General features: G+C 41.4%; 1 protein-coding gene across 4 annotated transcripts in view; it reads left to right on the top strand.

Moving 5' to 3' along the window:
• Positions 1 to 21,586, top strand: part of VTI1A (vesicle transport through interaction with t-SNAREs 1A) — a 313,337-nt gene that overhangs the window by 183,005 nt on the left and 108,746 nt on the right. For 2 of the 4 annotated variants that reach the window (XM_063435024.1, XM_063435025.1), the window contains 2 exons: positions 15,835 to 15,905; positions 19,308 to 19,369. In XM_063435024.1, the coding sequence (XP_063291094.1) occupies positions 15,835 to 15,905; positions 19,308 to 19,369 (133 nt within the window). Of the gene's footprint in view, positions 1 to 15,834; positions 15,906 to 19,307; positions 19,381 to 21,586 lie in introns of all 4 variants that reach the window. The other 2 variants (XM_063435026.1, XM_063435027.1) reach the window with 1 other exon arrangement.

Here is a 21,586-nt window from a genome sequence, read left to right on the forward strand (position 1 = left end):
AACTATAGGCAGTTATCCACATACCAAAATGAATAACAGCTCATCCCAAACTCTGAACAGGTACAATCAAAACTAAGCCTCATAAATACAATGCCCCTCTTACCATACCAGCGAATCCAGACACCTACGATGAACAACATGGGTGGGAAAAACAAAAAATACTAAATTTGAGAAATTGTTTCATAACAGGTGGGACAATACTCGCCTCCATGTCTTTAATCAAATCATGACTTTACATTATATAATAGGTAAATCTTGTAATTTTATTACAAGACCCAGAGGCACATATTGCAAGTTTAAAACTGTTCAACCACCACAGAAAACAGATGAGTAATAGGCTGAAAATAGAATTCACGAAACGTTGATTCCTGCGACCAATCGGCCATCCTCATAAGGTCCTCCAAACGTGCGCCCGATGCCATAATCGATGAGGCAGAAGAAACCCTAACAGAATGCGCCCCAAAAACAGAAACGTCGATACCAGCTTGGTCCAGAATCCACTTCAACCATCGGGACAACGTAGCTCTCGCAACTGGAGCAAAAAGACGAGAAAAGGTGGGGCGTAGATGTGGAGCGATGTGGCCTGGTACGATCCTCATATTTGCGCAAACACGCTACCGGACATAAAGCCAGTGTAGAAGGGAAAATTGGATACGATACCGACTTAATAGAAGTCTTAGTACGTCTGGAAATATTAAGTCACACCCTCCGGAGTGTATGATCTTGCATCAAAATCCAAAGCACTTGCGTCCGACACCCTTTTGCAAGAAATGAGGCAAAAGCGACAAACCATTTTAGCCGACAACTGGCGTAATGAGAGATCCTGGTTAGAAGGCCAGGCAAAGATAAGAGAGCCCAACCGAGACATCTCAAGTGGATGAATAACGCGGTCTAGGTGGACGAGAAAGACGGGAGCCATGTAGAAGTCGACATACTAAAGAATCATGGAGAAGGGGGGAAATGCGTACAGGAGACCCCCTTGCCAGTATTGCAGGAAAGCGTCCACTGCCTCTGCTGCTGTGTCTGGCCTCCAGCTGAAAAACCGTGGGAGCTGGGCATTGAGCCATCAGGCAAAGAGGTCGATAACAAAAGGACCCCAGAGAGATAAAACAGTTGAGAACCTTCACGTTCAATTTCCAGTTTCTGTTGTCTGAAAGATACCGTGAATTCGAATCCACCTGGACATTGTGTAGGCCCAGTAGATATTCCGCTAGGACCATAAAATTCAGAGCTAGATAGAACTCCCAAAATTAGTTGGTCAGTCTGGTCAGGACTGCGGACTGGGTGCGCCCATGTGGTTGACATACCTCACCGCCGAGATGTTGTCCATGCAGAGGCGAATACTAGTGTTCCAACGCGTTGATGTGGAGCCAGGATTAGGAGTCCGACCAACAACCCCATGTGGGCACCCCAGCCGTGGAGACTCGCGTCATAGTCTATGGTGAACTCCGGTTGTAACGGACCGTTTCTCTCACAAGAGGATAAAAACCATTTAGGCGATAATCCCCTTTCCCATAGACCAGCAGCTACTGCAATCACCATCCTCCCGAACTCCAAACTGCACGTATTCACCAACTCTCGAACAGCAGACACACGAACCCTGGAAGCAGCCGAACAGGAAAAGCAATACGAACTGCTTACACTCCTGGCAATCGGCATACAGTCAAATTCCCCCCAAGAAAGAGAGAACACTTCAGCTTCAGGGTTAAACAGCAACAACACTGATTTATTCACACAACAGGCTATAAAGGCTTCTCCCATGCAAGGGAGGGATTTACAACAATTACACAATACACCAATCACACATGAGTTACCTCCCACAATGCCTCACAATCCCTCCCCTCTGGCCTGGAGATAATTGGGGAAGGAATCTAATTATCTCCCAGGACAGAGGCAAAACCCCATTACCCACATGGCAGACAAAAAGACAGTAAAATACATAAAATTACATACTGATACATTTACTACATAAAACACACATTTCTACATATCCCCAGATAGCTTTGATCTGAGCGCACATTATTAGATGAATGGCACTCAGATCACACGAATAAGCCTTTCTGCAGGGAAAATAAACGGTTTAACCTGCAGGGCCATAGTCCAAAGGGAGCAGGCGAGCAACCAGGCTTCTCCAGTTCACAGTGGCGAGGTTGGTTTCGCCACACCGGTTATGAACCAAAAATCGCACTGTCGTTCCATGCAGACAGGCTCATGATCCACCACTGCAGTTCGTCCCTCGTTTCGCCTTCCAGGGTAACCAGATCCGTGTAAGACGCACACTCTAGTAGATTAGCTATCTTTAACCTTTGGATTGCACTGTAATGGAGAGGGGCCGGGAACACTGCCTGGATAGATGAGGCCAGCAATCCGATAAGCTGTGCCAAGTAATGCAGGGTGATCCGCGGACGGAGGAGCGCCCTGCGAAGTTCCTTGCGAATCGTCTGAATCTTGGAGCACGGAAGGCTCAACAATTCCTCCTCCGAATCCACGAGGAAACCTAGAAATTCCATGCGCCTGTATGGGTTCAGGCAAGGTTTCTCCAGTTGACGATGAACCCCAGACTACTGAGCAGGTCCACGGACCATCGCAGATGTTGCATGAGGATGGAGCTCCTGAGCCATGATTAGGATGTCGTCCAGGTAGACGATGAGGCGTACGCCCTAACTGTTTAGCCAGGCCATTACTGGGCCCAGCAGCTTTGTGACCAAGGGCGCCGAGGAGAGACCAAAAGGAAGACAGAAATGGAAGACATGTAAAGCGCCAAACTCTGTCGCTCCAATGGAATCGAAGTAGAGCTTGAGAAGTTTTCGACTACCAGCACCGTCAGGTACGCGTCCTTCAAATCTAGTTTCGACAGCCAATCTTTGCGTAGGAGTAGGTCCCTCAGAAGATGGATGCCCTCCATCTTTAAATGGTGGTAACGAATCATTGCATTGAGCCAATTTGGGATCTATTTTAATCAAGATGGCTTTACACCGTTCCATGGGCAGGAAGGCATTGACACTCCCGGCGATGCAAATCACTCTCTGGACCCAACCGCGGAGTTCCTCTGGGTCTACCATACAATTTGCAGCTCTGGCTGCTTCCGCCAAATCAAACAATTTCACTAGAGAACCAAACACATCAAAGTGTTTGTCTTGGCACGATCTAAGTGCCGAATCCAGCATGGGTTCCAACCTAATTTAGCCAAAAGCTGGGTCATCTTAGGCTCTACCTCTGGGGTGTCACATACTGTTAGGCACTACAGGCCTGGGACACTCTGCCCTTAGTTTGTGGCAGGCCGTCTTGCTGAGTGGGCGCCGTACCCAGTTCTCAAGGTACCGGGCCACGTGATCCGCAGGGAGACACTCAGCCGACCTCAGATGGTGGAGCTCATCCGGGTCAAAAAACGGCTTGCCCAATGGGTCAATGAGGGCACTCTCCGCGCCTGCGGCACGAACAACCCCAAGATCGCCTACGAACATCTCCGCCTGAGCGGAGGAAAAAAGGTCAAGGCCCAACTCGGCGGAATCCCCCTGTCGCTCTCAGACTCCACACTAGACCCGATTTTCCATTAGCACGGAATAGCTGTTTTTTGCACATAATATTGTTGTTTGGGAAGCAATATGACACAGAACACTTATGCAATATTCTGTACTTTAATAGTTAATCTGTTTTTAAAGACCTTGCACCATTTTTTTCTATTTAACAGTTCATCTTGTGGGGTATTCCTATTATGCAGTGGTTAGTACCTACCAAATGTGGTGCAATGAAGGACAAGCAACGAACCGGCATCCGGGGCAAGGGTGCCAAACTCTCATTGATGCACGTGGGAAGCAAAGTCTAGCCCTTCTGATTTGATCACACAGAAGAGCTGATATAGCCGAAATTGCTGACAAACTAAAAGGTGGCCATATAGAAAGGTGTCTGAACACACAGTGCATCACAGTTTGCTGCGTATGGGACAGCATAGCCCAGACTTGTCATAATTGCCCAGGGTGAACCATGTCCACCAACTAAAGCGTCTTCCACCGATCCATGTCCACTGACTAAAGTGTGAACATTAGAATTGGACCATGGAGCCATGGAAGAAAGTTACCTGGTCTGATGAATCACATTTTCTTTTAGATTAGGTGAATGGCTGGGTGTGTATGTTGTTTACCTGAGGAAGACATGGCAGCAGGAAGCACTATAGGTAGAAGGCAGGCTGGCAGAGGCAGTTTTGTGCTCTGGGCAATGTTCTGCTTGAAAACCTTGGGTACTGGCATTCATGTGGTTGTTACTTTGATATGTTTCACCTAGCTAGAGATTGTTGCAGACCACGTACACCCCATCATGGCAATGGTGTTCCCTGATGGCAGTGGCTCCAGGTTACAGTTAGTTATACTGGGTGGGTTTATATTATTAAAGGGACACTCCAGGCTCCCACACACATTAGGTGCACTGTGTAGGTTAGGTTACAGTTATACTGGGTGGGTTAATATTATTAAAGGGACACTCCAGGCTCCCACAGACGTTAGGCGCACTGTGTAGGTTAGGTTACAGTTATACTGGGTGGGTTTATATTATTAAAGGGACACTCCAGGCTCCCACACACATTAGGTGCACTGTGTAGGTTAGGTTACAGTTATACTGGGTGGGTTAATATTATTAAAGGGACACTCCAGGCTCCCACAGACGTTAGGCGCACTGTGTAGGTTAGGTTACAGTTATACTGGGTGGGTTTATATTATTAAAGGGACACTCCAGGCTCCCACACACTTTAGATGCACTGTGTAGGTTAGGTTACAGTTAGTTATACTGGGTGGGTTTATATTATTAAAGGGACACTCCAGGCTCCCACACACGTTAGATGCACTGTGTAGGTTAGGTTACAGTTAGTTATACTGGGTGGGTTTATATTATTAAAGGGACACTCCAGGCTCCCACACACGTTAGATGCACTGTGTAGGTTAGGTTACAGTTAGTTATACTGGGAGGGTTTATATTATTAAAGGGACACTCCAGGCTCCCCCACACGTTAGATGCACTGTGTAGGTTAGGTTACAGTTAGTTATACTGGGTGGGTTTATATTATTAAAGGGACACTCCAGGCTCCCACACACGTTAGGTGCTCTGTGTAGGTTAGGTTACAGTTAGATATACTGGGTGGGTTTATATTATTAAAGGGACACTCCAGGCTCCCCCACACACGTTAGATGCACTGTGTAGGTTAGGTTACAGTTAGATATACTGGGTGGGTTTATATTATTAAAGGGACACTCCAGGCTCCCACACACACGTTAGATGCACTGTGTAGGTTAGGTTACAGTTATACTGGGTGGGTTTATATTATTAAAGGGATATTCCAGGCTCCCACATACGTTAGATGCACTGTGTATGTTAGGTTACGGTTAGTTATACTGGGTGGGTTTATATTATTAAAGGGACACTCCAGGCTCCCACACACGTTAGATGCACTGTGTAGGTTAGGTTACAGTTAGTTATACTGGGAGGGTTTATATTATTAAAGGGACACTCCAGGCTCCCCCACACGTTAGATGCACTGTGTAGGTTAGGTTACAGTTAGTTATACTGGGTGGGTTTATATTATTAAAGGGACACTCCAGGCTCCCACACACGTTAGGTGCTCTGTGTAGGTTAGGTTACAGTTAGATATACTGGGTGGGTTTATATTATTAAAGGGACACTCCAGGCTCCCACACACACGTTAGATGCACTGTGTAGGTTAGGTTACAGTTAGATATACTGGGTGGGTTTATATTATTAAAGGGACACTCCAGGCTCCCACACACACGTTAGATGCACTGTGTAGGTTAGGTTACAGTTAGATATACTGGGTGGGTTTATATTATTAAAGGGACACTCCAGGCTCCCACACACACGTTAGATGCACTGTGTAGGTTAGGTTACAGTTATACTGGGTGGGTTTATATTATTAAAGGGATATTCCAGGCTCCCACATACGTTAGATGCACTGTGTATGTTAGGTTACGGTTAGTTATACTGGGTGGTTTTATATTATTAAAGGGACACTCCAGGCTCCCACACACGTTAGATGCACTGTGTAGGTTAGGTTACAGTTAGTTATACTGGGAGGGTTTATATTATTAAAGGGACACTCCAGGCTCCCCCACACGTTAGATGCACTGTGTAGGTTAGGTTACAGTTAGTTATACTGGGTGGGTTTATATTATTAAAGGGACACTCCAGGCTCCCACACACGTTAGGTGCTCTGTGTAGGTTAGGTTACAGTTAGATATACTGGGTGGGTTTATATTATTAAAGGGACACTCCAGGCTCCCACACACGTTAGGTGCACTGTGTAGGTTAGGTTACAGTTAGTTATACTGGGTGGGTTTATATTATTAAAGGGACACTCCAGGCTCCCACACACGTTAGGTGCTCTGTGTAGGTTAGGTTACAGTTAGATATACTGGGTGGGTTTATATTATTAAAGGGACACTCCAGGCTCCCACACACACGTTAGATGCACTGTGTAGGTTAGGTTACAGTTAGATATACTGGGTGGGTTTATATTATTAAAGGGACACTCCAGGCTCCCACACACGTTAGGTGCACTGTGTAGGTTAGGTTACAGTTAGTTATACTGGGTGGGTTTATATTATTAAAGGGACACTCCAGGCTCCCACACACGTTAGGTGCTCTGTGTAGGTTAGGTTACAGTTAGATATACTGGGTGGGTTTATATTATTAAAGGGACACTCCAGGCTCCCACACACACGTTAGATGCACTGTGTAGGTTAGGTTACAGTTAGATATACTGGGTGGGTTTATATTATTAAAGGGACACTCCAGGCTCCCACACACGTTAGATGCACTGTGTAGGTTAGGTTACAGTTAGTTATACTGGGTGGGTTTATATTATTAAAGGGACACTCCAGGCTCCCACACACGTTAGGTGCTCTGTGTAGGTTAGGTTACAGTTAGATATACTGGGTGGGTTTATATTATTAAAGGGACACTCCAGGCTCCCACACACACGTTAGATGCACTGTGTAGGTTAGGTTACAGTTAGATATACTGGGTGGGTTTATATTATTAAAGGGACACTCCAGGCTCCCACACACACGTTAGATGCACTGTGTAGGTTAGGTTACAGTTATACTGGGTGGGTTTATATTATTAAAGGGATATTCCAGGCTCCCACATACGTTAGATGCACTGTGTATGTTAGGTTACGGTTAGTTATACTGGGTGGGTTTATATTATTAAAGGGACACTCCAGGCTCCCACACACGTTAGATGCACTGTGTAGGTTAGGTTACAGTTAGTTATACTGGGAGGGTTCATATTATTAAAGGGACACTCCAGGCTCCCCCACACGTTAGATGCACTGTGTAGGTTAGGTTACAGTTAGTTATACTGGGTGGGTTTATATTATTAAAGGGACACTCCAGGCTCCCACACACGTTAGGTGCTCTGTGTAGGTTAGGTTACAGTTAGATATACTGGGTTGGTTTATATTATTAAAGGGACACTCCAGGCTCCCACACACACGTTAGATGCACTGTGTAGGTTAGGTTACAGTTATACTGGGTGGGTTTATATTATTAAAGGGACACTCCAGGCTCCCACACACGTTAGATGCGCTTTGTAGGTTAGATTACAGTTAGTTATACTGGGTGGGTTTATATTATTAAAGGGACACTCCAGGCTCTCACACACGTTTATTAATAGATGCAATGGCATATTTCATAAAACTATGAATTGGGCCAATGGTAAAATGGTAACAGCTGTGATATGACTGGTATTCATTTACAGAACATGTTTATACTTGGGGATAAACTACTTATCCTCTAAACCTCTCTGCAGGAACACGGGGTGTGAAGGGACCTGTCTCTGGCTCTCTCCTCCAGCTCTGCTCCACTCCCACCTTATTTGATTGCTATTTCCTGTCCTAATGTGTTTTACACCCCACCTCCTATAGACTGTAAGCTCGTTTGAGCAGGGCCCTCTTCAACCTATTGTTCCTGTAAGTTTTCTTGTAATTGTCCTATTTATAGTTAAACCTCACCTCTTATAATATTGTAAAGCGCTACGGAATCTGTTGGAGCTATATGAATGGCAATAATAATAAAAGGGAGGAGTCTGAGGAAGACTTTCTGTTTCACTTTTATTTATTTTTTTAAGTTAATATAATTGATTAGAAATATAGTATGAATCTATAGTTTACATTAATTATACTTGGTTTTATTTGTGATCTTTTTTTTATTCTTCATTCTTAGACAAAGTGTTCTTTAAAAAGCGCGTAGTTTGTGCCCCTCCATTTTGACCCTTTTTCTCCAAACATTTTGCTGCAGATGACGTCATGATAGAAATGAGTTGTCCCTCTCAGTGAGTTTTAGCACGTGGTGCTGCGTGCTATGTACACACTATGTACACATTAACCATTTAAATGCCAGCGTGTTGCTTATTCCTGTGGGATTTGCCAGATTAAACCAGTTATGTCAGAGTTCAGATCAGTCGTTTTAAAGATCACTCATTACTTCTACGGTTCTGAGATTTTGCAGATACGTCCACAATGATTTTACTGCAGTTGTTCTTACCCAGAGATAGTTAGAATGAGCCCTTATTTAACCCTTTAAATCTCCGTACTGAGTTAGGTGACCAGCGCGGTCACAGAGGTTTCAAAAACGGCGATGTCTTGATATGAATATTGCGATTTGTTGTTAAATTCAGCCCCGGAACCTCCTGATAGGAATTCATCTCCCTGAGTTGACACAAATTTAAATTGAATGTCCTTATTAAAAATAGAGCCCACTTTTACGGTTTATATATACAGTTTGCTTCTTTTTTTTTTTCTTTTTTTTTTTATTAATCCCCATCCTACAATATACTCGTTACTCCACGTTCTCTGTTCAACTCTAAATGTTTAATATGTTCTTTGTTTTTTGGGGTTTTTTTTTTTTTAGCTGTCTATCAAATTGCATTGATGCCTGACCTGAATCGTAAATTCATAGACTCATCTCTGCCAAATGCTGGTTGACTTAATTTGCCCCCCATAACACCCAGTGTTTAAATTAGGAATTAAGTTCTTTATTTGGAGCGGTATAATCAGTAGTACTTACAAGAGATTACAAGGATATATTTGCCGAAGGAAGAGATGCCCTGCATTCAGCTGTTTACCGAAGGGTTAGGCTGCAGCTTCAAGACTCCAAACAGCTGGGCTGATTATCGAAAATGCCTCTTGGAATGTGTCAGTCTGGAGTGGATCGATATTAGTGCAAAGCTTAACATGGGAGGGAGCTGTTTAAACATTGAGAACCCCTGGGATTGGAGCCAATGAAAAAATAATGCTTAACAAATATGATGATGGTTTATAAACCGCCGCTGCCGCTCCGTTTCTCCACGAGCAGAGCTGCAGCTATCCAACGCTGTGTTTATTGCTGGAAGGGATTGGGATATTATGCAGTTTACACAAACACAGCTCTGGGTTTGGGAGAAATAAAACTCGTTTCTCTTTCAAAACACAGAACTACATCAATCTTTTTTTTTTTATATATATTATTTGTATATTGTTTTTTAAAATATATTTTCCACTAGTTTTAAGCAATTTGTTGAAATTTTGTTTTGTTCCTTAACATGTGTTTTTCTCGAGGGTTTATCTCGGTGAGGTGAAACTCTTTGAATGGAACTAGTCATAAATATTCAATCCTGGACCAATGTGCGAGTTTCTCTCTTTTTTTTCCTTTTTATTTACCATATTTGTGGAGGAAGTCACAAGCTGCATGTATGTGAATCACAGGAAATTTATGTAAAGACATGAGAAAATGTAGCCTTTTTCTTTATATTTGTAGCTGTGCTAAACCGCATCCAATAAATTATTGTGGAGGACGCATTTATACTGGAGTGGTTGAGGTGCCAGGAGTGCCCTTGTGCCCCTCTCTTGTAAGTTTGACCAATTGCCGGGGGTCTGCCTCCATTGAGAGTCGGAATTTCCTACACAAAGCTTCTGTTGCTCTCCTGAGACAAGCCCCCCTGCCACGAAGGGCCAGCTCATTCACGGAAAGCGCCACTTAGAGACATGGTTGACGTGATTGGCACCCAGTGGACCGATGTATCTGTGTCAAATAATTAGCACACGGTTTAACTGTTTACATTGATGTGGATCCCAGAGCAGTCCAGACACCATAACCACTACAGCACACTGTACTAGTTTGTCTGCTTTGAGTGTTTCTTTAATTAGATGTAAACGTTTATACCACTCCAGTAGACGTGGCCAAGATAATGTGCTGATTGGGCTAATTGACCGAGGATGATACCTGCCCCGTATTCTCTTGTTAAGCATAGTAAATACAAACCATTTAAGGGTGCATCAGTATTGCAAGCAAATATAGATTAAAAGAGAACAGCCCAACTCGATTCCTCTCTCTAGTCACCTAGTCCAGCTCAATACCGATCATGCCATTTCCTAGCCGTCCCCGCCATTGTCGATGGGCTCCACCTTCCGATGTAGGTTGTTGTTAAGATGAACTCCCTACTGCAATGTCTATAATGCATATAAGATCCACCCAACCCTGCCTTAGACGGATTGGTGCCAATGGTTTAACATGAGGAAGTTTTACATTTTGGGAAGCCATTTTGTGGGAATCAATTGGGTAATCTTGCACAGTCCCATAATGACCCATGAAAAGGAGGCCATTTTATAGGACCGGATGCACTTCATGGTTCAAATAACTCGTCGGCACAGCAGTGCTTAGAGTGTCCTTGTAAGGACCACTGGCAGGTTGGAAACTCACTCTCTGATACTACTTTATATTAACTGATATTCAATGTTAAAAGGGAAAAGCATTCCTTCAGATGGTTTATAATTTGTATTCATTCTAGTGTCCCGGAGGTTCTCTGCGTGGTACTGGGCATTGCAGGACTGTGCCACTGAACAGCTTAGTGTGGCCACTTACCCAGGGTCTGTCAAATGTCACGTGACTGTTTCGGCCAATAGGGGCCATATGTAGGGTCCAGACCAAAGGGTTAGAACCACTGCTTTATATGAAATACAAATATTGGTGTGTTATAATAAAAGGTAAATATTAAGTAGGCCTGTGTTGTTTTTTAGGGGGCATTGATTTCCTTGTGAAGCCAATAATAAAATTCAGAAAAAATAATGTATAGACTGAGGCTTAGAGATATGAAAAAGCTGCATTGGAGACTTGTTAATAAAAATGGTGAGCCTGAGGGTCTTGTAGCTCCCAGGGCCCATTTATGAAGCACAAGAGAGTATTCTACACGTGTCTGAAAGCGGCACACGGCGAGATCATGGCTCCACGCTCGCCGTTTTCCATCTAATTTAGATGCTAGTAAATTGTTATTTTATAAAAATCCATTCTGGGAGAATATTTGTTACCAACGTACAGCCTGTAGCTCCATCGTAAAGAATAATGCTGTTATTTTCCGCTTTTCATAATTACCACATAGGACCAGGTGACACACTTTATTATTGCAAATAAAAAACTTACAATCAAATTATTTCTACTAATTGGAATTTTTCCCTCAGCACCTCCCAAACTTATAGGAGTTTTTTTGTTCTCGTTTGGCAATTGTCTTTTTATTATTTTTTTACCCCACACAATCCGTATAAGAATATGTGCTTAATAAATGTCCCCTTTCTTGTATCATGCATTCTCATACGGTGTTTTTCCTGTAAATGCATGCACAGGGTTTCAAAATAATTTGGAAATCGTTCGTTTTAGACAAGAAGAAAAAAAATGACATCCATTAAGAATTGGATAAGTCTTTTTACTGCATAAAAATCTGAAATTAGCCATCAGTGCACTATGGGGTATAAGCTAACATCTTCACAATGTGTATAAATTATGCATTTTATTAATATTGTTTTCATTTTTTGTAAATAAAAAAAAACCTAGCTGAGATACTCTGCTAAATTTGACATTTCTATCCGTCGCTGATGGAGATAAATATATAGTGTGCTCGTGTGCGTTTAATTGGGTAATTAACTAACAATTAACTAAATTAAAACAAACAGAAAATCTAAACCTAACCACGCTAAAAGCCATATTGAAAACGCTGAAGCTTTAACGCTTTGAGGGGTGTGAAAAATGTTTCTGTGACCACTGTCAAAATTACAATAGTGGTACATTTTAATGAAATGCGTTTGACAAATATAATTAAGGTGTTTTAATATGACGGCCTGTAATAAAGACTACCGGTGGCTCCCTGAGGTCTTGACTAATTGTGTAGATTGCTTTCAAGCTTTGAATACTTTTATTGGATAATGAACTGTTAAGACGCTTTAGATCTTTTTTTTAAGCAGAATTCGGTTTGGAGAGAAAAAAAAATAGTGATAGAAAGACAGGCCCGAGGTGTGGCATTTTAAACGCAATTAGAAGGGAGATTTAAGTTAACAATCTTTGATCTAACTGTCAGATGGTGATTGGCTCTGTAAACGCTTTAATCAAGCGCTCTGCGAGTGATTATATTTCTTAACTGTTTTAAACTGTGAATTATGGAGACTCCGAGTGTTGCTTTAACACATTTGTAAAATGAGTTCAGGAAGCAGAATGTGTTACATATGCACATCTTTATTGTATGATCAGTCTTGGTAAATCATGCTGATCTGTACAGGAAAGCCACCTATTCAGTGCCAGTTTTGCAATGTGGGCACACCAATAAATACATGCTTTTTTGCAGATATTAAAATAAATACATTGTTGTTTACTTCAATTCATTATTTCATTCTTTCCCTTTTATATCAGATTGCTAGAGGGAGTTTGCATTTTAAACTAGCCATTCATACAAGGATTCATTGAGAGATGGCGTTTCAATGCCCACTAAAGCGTATCTCTCTGATAGGCCTATAGCTGAGACCTCTGTGTTACAGCAGATTTAATCACAACAGAAGAGTGTGTGCATGTGTGTTTATATACAGATACATTGCTATGTGGGTTGATTTATACACAGTATATTTATAGATAGAAATATACAATAGTTCTTTGTTTAATATAAAACATTCTTCACAGTAAAAAGAATATTGAGTCATGCGCACTTTATAGAGGAATATAAAATATATTAACGGGTTTTAAGAGGAATAGTTTTGTGTGTAGGGCTTTGTATAGTATGAGCATTGAGTGCTAATAAAAACCCATTCTTCAGAAATCGTTTATCAGCATTTTTTCACGCTTGGCTAAAAAAAGAGGTGCTTGTGATTTATACCTATTTAAATCTCTGTTAAATCATCTATTATGGACCCCTGCATCTCGCTCTGCATGTTTGTGTAACAAGCATTTTTTTTTAATATCTACAGAAAGGAAGCCTTGTCTTCTATTACACCCCAAAAAAAGGAAAATGAGATTTGCAAATGATAAATGAGAAAGTTGACTAGCAAACTAATAAAGATTTGTCTTAATCAACTCTGATTTGTCAGAACAGGGGAGAGCCGAGGTCGGGACATAAGCAATGAATAATCCAGCAATCACTAGAGGAAAAGGAGAGGCAAAGGGGCCTCATTAATATGCTGTGATTACGCATCGCTAATTTGTATTCAGAGAAGGAATTGTGCCAGGCTGGCTTCTAGGCTACAAAGATTTTCACCTCATCGTGGCTTTTGTACTGAGAAGAAGAGTTCAGTTTTCTTGCGTCCTCTCTCGGTCAGGGTCTGTAGCATTAGATCGTTGGGGTCATCTGTTGAAGACCAAGTTTTAACGTCGCTATTTTAAAAAATATATATATATATTATTTTTTTGCCAAGTGTCACATCATGCAGAATTTTTTTCTCTCGTCCACTTGTGTTTTGTTTTTTTAGTTTTTGTAACCTTTACTCTAGTTTTTCTCATTTAAAGTGGTTTATATATATATATTTTCTTTGTCTTCCTATTTTGCAGAGTTCTACAGTTCTCTTTAACCTTCGTTAGGCACAAACATGGAGGCCGGCGCCATAACTACTGTAACAATGTAATGGTTATAGTACTTGGTTTCCCTTGAAACTGCAATAGATACGTTTTTCTTTTGGATTAAGTTAAATTTCTACAAATACCAACAGCAAAGTCTAACAGCCGTATGGAAAACATGAACTTTTTAATGAGATTATTTGAAAGTGCGTGAAGATAGATGGTTTAGGACGAGTTTAAAAGAGGAACATTAAAGAGGGAGGTTGCTTTCCTCCTTGGCCCGGCCTCTGATCTTAACATCGTGGACATCTCTTTACTTATTGGTAACAACTTTTCAAGGCTGGAGAAAATGTATAAATTGGTAAACAAGCACAGTATGAAAAGATTCCGTTGAACTGTAGACTCCCCATTATTAACTGCCGTAGATTTATTTAATAAATTAGCCTTTCATCTAGTCAGTAAAGTCTTCCTCCCAAACTTCCATGTGTCTTCAAATACGATGGCTTTTTAGTTCCTGATTATCCTCCCACATGTTCACTGTAAAATTAAATCAGCTCTTGGGGAACTGATTATGTACCCAGACATTCATATAAGGGGCTCGTGGCTGGAAATTGAGCATTAACTCGTTGAAGAATCAGGACAGCAAAGGAGAAATAATTTTCCAAAGATGGAATAGAGTCAGACATTCATTTTGCGATGTTCCAAACGGACATGGTCCTTGCCTCTGCCTGTTGATGTCTGTTTGTCCTTAACAATGAGCAGCGAAAGCCACTATTCATCAAAGTGACAGTGGTTTATTGGAAATCACACACAATGACAGTGCCACACTAATGGATGGGAACTAAATGGAAGCAGTGATATGTGGAGAGGGCTTACAATGGGCAGAATGGTTAAATGCTTTGTAGCATTGTGTGCGCAATACATTAGATTCACTGTGTAGCAATCCAGGAAGTTTACAAATACTGAGACAAGGCCCGGTGGTGGAGGGTTAACTCGTCCTGGAGCCTTCTAGTATAAAAATGAACAGGGGGGCAGCCGTTGTGTTTCTGTAGCAGATCACATAATTCGATAATATTATGGCTTTAATCTCCGTAGGGCGTATTTAGTAATCACCAAACTTTTATACATTTAGTACTGAAGTTTAAAATCTAGGCAAAAACTAATTCTGTAACTTGGCCGGAGTCACAGCTTGCCTATTTAAATCTACATTTTTCATTTTGTTTTTTAAATGATTATAAACCCCGTAGATTTGATATATCCATGGTTATCAACAAGGTGTGAAATGCTGGTAATCCAAAGTGAAATTCACATATTGAACCAAAACAGTTTGGAAAAATGCTCCAACTCAGACGTGTTTTCATCTTGTTTATTTTTTACTATAAATTGTTGGTAATTCATGTTTCAGTTTATATATCCTTGATTGTCACCGGCCATTAAACAATATGAATTGTTGTAAGGACAAACTTATTGAATACTTTATACTGAATCGGAACTCATGACAATGTGACATGCGTGACGTGAACGAAGATTATTAATTAAAGCAATCAGGAGTTTCTCTAGTTTTAATGGGGTAGCGATCTGTAGCGGTGTCATTAGATAAAATAAAAGCGCTCGGGAGCCATCATGCAAAGTTAAAAACTCTATGTAGACGGCTGCGCTGCGTTAGATTAATGCCAGCAAGGCGGAATATATCCTTTTACAAATACAAATCATGCTGCGATCAATAGGATGGAAGCAGAAAAGAATATGTAAATATGATTTGGGAATTTTTATTCCGTGTTGAGCACCAACACTTGGGTTACTGTCTATCCATTAAAATAATTTGAACTGGAATGGCGGTAGCTGGAAATCCTTTATTGCACCTGTGAGTTTCCATTGCTGGCGATGATGGTCTTTGCTTTACTTTTAGAACCTTGCTAAAGTATTACACAAAGTAGATTGTTTTATTTCTTGTGATATAACCTAAAATGTGTGTTTCTTTTCACAGAGCAAATTGGACAAGGCATCCTTGAAAATCTGAGCCAGGACAAAGAGAAGATCCAGAGGGCCAGAGAAAGGGTAAGGTCAAACATGTCTACAGCATGCCTCCTTTACATACTGACAGGCTCGTCTGAGCGGATCTATGTCTGTGTAGGCCTGTATTATTATTTTAGGTAAACGTAGATTATAGATTTTGCTCATGGGATCATATAAAGAATTCTGCGTCAGGTCAGTGTGGATGGTGTCTTCTCTCTTAACAGCCACGCTGGTATGCTGTATTCAATCTCTTAAGAGCTACATTAAAACCACCTTAATACCATGACATTTTTTACACCCACCTCTTCCGACAATTAAGTTTTTCTTGATATTTTGAAAATTATCCCCAAATATGATCAGAATTGCGGGTAAATATTCTGTTCATTGGCTTATGTTTGTGACACCACCCAGCAAAATCCCAATGAATTGCTTATAGTCAGCTGCTGCATGGTGATGGTCAGACAGGCCAGTGCAGGTAACATGTTGGTCTATGCATTCACCTGCGTTCATTCCAGGGTTGCTGTGTTCTCAGGGGGTCTTTAGTTTAACCGTTTTACAGTGGTGTGGAGCTCTTTAATGTCCATGCGTACCAGGAATGGGTGACATATCCTTCGTTTACCTTTACAAAGAGCTCCTTGGATTCCCAGTGACCCAGATCTGTTTATCTTTCAAAAACTGAATGAGGAAGATTCTGTCTGTAATTTGTAAGAAGCAAATTGAAATGTTATATTGAGAGATTATTTGAAGCTAATACCTGACAGATTTCTGGTACACAAGGAGTAAGCCATCTCGGGAAGAGCAGTGATGTTTCTGTCACTGAATGAGTGTTCGATTTGTCACGGATGTGCATATTAACTTTGACATTTATAGGATATCTTTACGTAATGATCTGCAAACATGGTGAGGGATATTTTAATTATTAAAGGAAACACTGACATCAGAGCTGTTACTCTTCTACTAAATACACTGTAAAATTCACCATGTGGATGCTGGGAGAGATCAATTATATGACTGATCTTTTAAAAAAAATCCTTCCATGGTCAGCCTTCCCACTCCTCTGTCCTTTCCATGTCATGTCCTTCTGTCTTCCTCCAATCCACCATAACCCCACTTACTCATTATTTCCTTCCTGCCATACCCTTCATCCTTCTTACTTACTCCATGCCATCACTCCACACTTCTTCATTATTTCCTTCCTGCCATACCAATCTTCATTCTTCTTACTAACTCCATGCCCTCACCCCCCACTTCTTCATTATTTCCTGTCACGTATTCATTCGCTTATAAAAATGTGGTTAGTGGCATTTACTGTCCACACAGGAAAAGTTGTGCCGAGCAGCAACCAAATCCACAGAAGGGTTAATGCTGAGCAGCAATTATACAAATGGCAACCTGATAACTGCCTTTGGGGTCAAAGGACGGTTACAGCCTATCAGATCCAGAGGAGGGGTATTTAGGCCCAGTTCTCATCCTGCTCAGTGCCCTGTCGTGGTTTCCCTTGTGGTTGTCCGAGAGCGCGTTCCTGATTCAAGTTTCTTCTGTTTTTTGACTTTGGCTTTGATTTTGACTTCCCTGTATTCTGGTATCCCTGACTTCTGGCTTTCTCTTATCGTTGTGTCTCTTTCTGTGTCCCCTGACCTCGGCGAGTATCCTGACTATTCTTTGGTACGTTAAGTCCGGCCATTCTAAGGCCCGGTAATACGTTGCCTATTAGTCATCTGTGTGACAATTCTATGTGCTGGATCAACTACTAATCCTGACATTTCCATCCTGTCATGTCATTCGCCATTCTTCCTCACTCTGAGGTTATTAACCCCACCCACTTCCCCATTATTTCTTTACTGCTATGCCCTTCACGCTCCTTCTTCCTCCATACCATCACAGCCCCCCCCCCCCTCATTTCTCCTCATTATTTCCTTCCTGCCATGTCCTTTGCCCTTCTTCCTCACTCTCAGGTCATCGCCCCCCTCTTCCACATTAATTATTTCCTTCCTGCCATGTCCTTCGCCCTTCTTCCTCACTCTCAGGTCATCGCCCCCCTCTTCCACATTAATTATTTCCTTCCTGCCATGTCCTTCGCCCTTCTTCCTCACTCTCAGGTCATCGCCCCCCTCTTCCACATTAATTTCCTTCCTGCCATGTCCTTTGCCCTTCTTCCTCACTCTCAGGTCATCGCCCCCCTCTTCCACATTAATTATTTCCTTCCTGCCATGTCCTTCGCCCTTCCTCATTCTCAGGTCATCGCCCCCCTCTTCCACATTAATTATTTCCTTCCTGCCATGTCCTTCGCCCTTCTTCCTCATTCTCAGGTCATCGCCCCCCTCTTCCACATTAATTATTTCCTTCCTGCCATGTCCTTCGCCCTTCTTCCTCACTCTCAGGTCATCGCCCCCCTCTTCCACATTAATTATTTCCTTCCTGCCATGTCCTTCGCCCTTCTTCCTCACTCTCAGGTCATTATCGCCCCCCTCTTCCACATTAATTATTTCCTTCCTGCCATGTCCTTCGCCCTTCTTCCTCATTCTCAGGTCATCGCCCCCCTCTTCCACATTAATTATTTCCTTCCTGCCATGTCCTTTGCCCTTCTTCCTCACTCTCAGGTCATCGCCCCCCTCTTCCACATTAATTATTTCCTTCCTGCCATGTCCTTCGCCCTTCTTCCTCATTCTCAGGTCATCGCCCCCCTCTTCCACATTACTTATTTCCTTCCTGCCATGTCCTTCGCCCTTCTTCCTCATTCTCAGGTCATCGCCCCCCTCTTCCACATTAATTATTTCCTTCCTGCCATGTCCTTCGCCCTTCTTCCTCACTCTCAGGTCATTATGGCCCCCCTCTTCCACATTAATTATTTCCTTCCTGCCATGTCCTTCGCACTTCTTCCTCACTCTCAGGTCATTATCGCCCCCCTCTTCCACATTAATTATTTCCTTCCTGCCATGTCCTTCGCCCTTCTTCCTCACTCTCAGGTCATTATCGCCCCCCTCTTCCACATTAATAATTTCCTTCCTGCCATGTCCTTCGCCCTTCTTCCTCACTCTCAAGTCATCGCCCCCCTCTTCCACATTAATTATTTCCTTCCTGCCATGTCCTTCGCACTTCTTCCTCACTCTCAGGTCATTATCGCCATTGTTTCACTATGTTATTATTTTTCCTTTCATGTCATTCACCCTTCTTCTTTCATCCTATCTCAGTTACTGCCCACACTTTAAATATTATCTATTTTATTTATTATTCATGTTGTTTGTCCCAATATTAGTCATTATCACTTTTATCTTCATTCCTTCCTAATATGTCACCTTCTTACTTCCTCCTTCCTTCCTCTCCCACTATTAATAATAATAATAATAATCTCTCCCTCTTCCTCCTTCCTCTAATATCATTATTTTTTATATTATATTTCAAATTTTCTTATATTGACTTATAAAATGTTTTTGTTATACCTAGCTCAGAGAAACAGACACAAACCTTGGCAAAAGTTCCAGGATTCTGACGGGAATGTTACGAAGGTAAGATAAAGGTAGGAGCAAGTATTTTCTTCATTGCAAAACAGAGGGAGTGTAGGTCCCTCTAATTAAACGTACTGTGCTCTCCATTATCTCAGGTTCTTACGATTTACACTTCATCACAACATTGTGACACTAAAAACATGGGGAATAAAAATTGTATGAAAAGTAGTAGATACCTGGAAGGGAAAACCAGTTCAAGTGGCAAACGTAGTTCAAAAGAAACTTTAGAACTTATTATTAAACTAGATTTCATTGCCTGAATTGTGTTTTATTATAATAAGTTACTGTTATAATCCAGTATGCCTGTTTTTGCCATACACCCAACCAGTAATTTTCTGGAAGTATTTGCTGACTCCATCATAATGTTATTTGGCCCAAAATGTATTCCTCCTGAAATGATGCTGTCTTGTCGTATGTACAGTTGAGTGTTTGAATATATCCCCAGCAAGATCTTTATATTTCGTAATAAAATTATAAATTAATTCTTAGTAAAGTGTGGGCATGGCAATTGCTTTAGAAAAACTAGTCTGTGAACCGCCTAGACAGGAAAGAGTTAATTGTGTATTTTCCACGAGAGCCCACACGACGGACTGACTAAGAGTTATATGAATATGACACCGTCTAAATGTAAAATCCAGAAGGGAGAAGTGGGGCAATTGAAATAGATGCTCCAGTGCCCGTAGACAATCAAGCAGGGAGAACGACTCCGCTTGGTATGATGGCCCCACGACGTGAGCTGTAACCAATACTCTGTACACAGCTCTCTTTCTGTCAGATCTCATTAAAGGGACCCCTCGCTTTAAGCCAATTGAGCTGTCTGAAAATCATTCATCATTTTTAGCGGAAACAAGAAAAAGTGCTGTTATTTAAATAATATCATATTTATGTTAAAGTTCAGTTGTCACTTAGTGGATGCAGTTTAATCAGACATAACATTTAGAGAAAATAGTTTATTCACGCCGGGCGCTGCGTCTTGTTCAACAGCCTAAATTGGATTTATGACTCTGCAATCACATAGACCTTCACCCCCTGCTTTCTGCTTCAAGTACCTAACCTTCGGCTGCCGCAAGATCCATCCAGAACATACTCGTTACCAGCGCTGAAAAGGAGATATTTTTATACAATGGTTTGAATAGATTTGCAAATCATTTTGAAATAGGTTTTGATATACATACATTGGGGGCACTTGCATCAAATTTTCGTTCATGCTGGAGTATGGAATGATTTCCTCCAAGAATAAAAGAAAACCGACTATTTTGACCGGTACAGAAATCGAAATTTGTAAAAAAAAATAATATTTTTACCGTTTACGTATTTGGCGCAAACGATGCGTAACGATATGTGCAAAAATGCAACCTTTAAAATTCTCTTTAATGTCTTCATTAGAGATGTCTTTATTAGAGCTTTATCTCTCTGCACAACATCATAATGCAGGAAAAGTCACATCCGGTTAAAAAGGGAACTGAAATGTGCTAGTTTTTCTTAAAGTTAATTATTTTGGTTTTTTTTGTGTGAAGCCATGTATATATCTTACTACATAATAAACTGAAGAAATATGGCAAAATGATCCTTCTTCTGCCAAAAAAGGGAACACAACTTATTTGGAACCCTAAATGTCTCCAGACTTTGAATCGCTCTGATGTAGATGGAAGAGGTTTTAACTTCCAGCCACCATGGCGTGGGATATTCTCCGTCAATGTTAGAAAGGGCAGGCAGGCACGGAGCTAACAATTTAATGCTGCTTACAGACAGGCCACCAGAGGGTTTACTAGTGGAACTATGTATTTCCTTCTCAATAAAAGAGATGGGCTTCTTAAAATGATAATGAAAAATAAGTGGTTTTAATAACAACAGCAGTACATAGAAAATTAAAATGTGGCATTAATTCTCGGGATGAGAATATCATTTTGCCTCTTTATAAATCACTGGTAAAACCACATCTTGAATATGCTGTGCAATTTTGGGCACTTATTCAAAAGAAGGATATTATGGCACTAGTAAAAGAGTCTGGCTACGAAATCTATAAAAGGAATGAAACATTCTAGCTATGAAAAAAGGTCAACAAATTTAAACCTCTTTAGTTTAGAAAAACGTTGCCTCAGAGGGGATATGATATAACATATGCAAATATAACATATACAATATATACAAATCTATCCAGGGCCAATACAAACCATTGTGTGGAAATCTATTCACAAACCGGACTTTACATAGGAC

The sequence above is a fragment of the Pelobates fuscus genome, chromosome 10 (assembly GCF_036172605.1).
Source record: "Pelobates fuscus isolate aPelFus1 chromosome 10, aPelFus1.pri, whole genome shotgun sequence".
In the NCBI taxonomy this organism is placed as follows: Eukaryota; Metazoa; Chordata; class Amphibia; order Anura; family Pelobatidae; genus Pelobates; species Pelobates fuscus.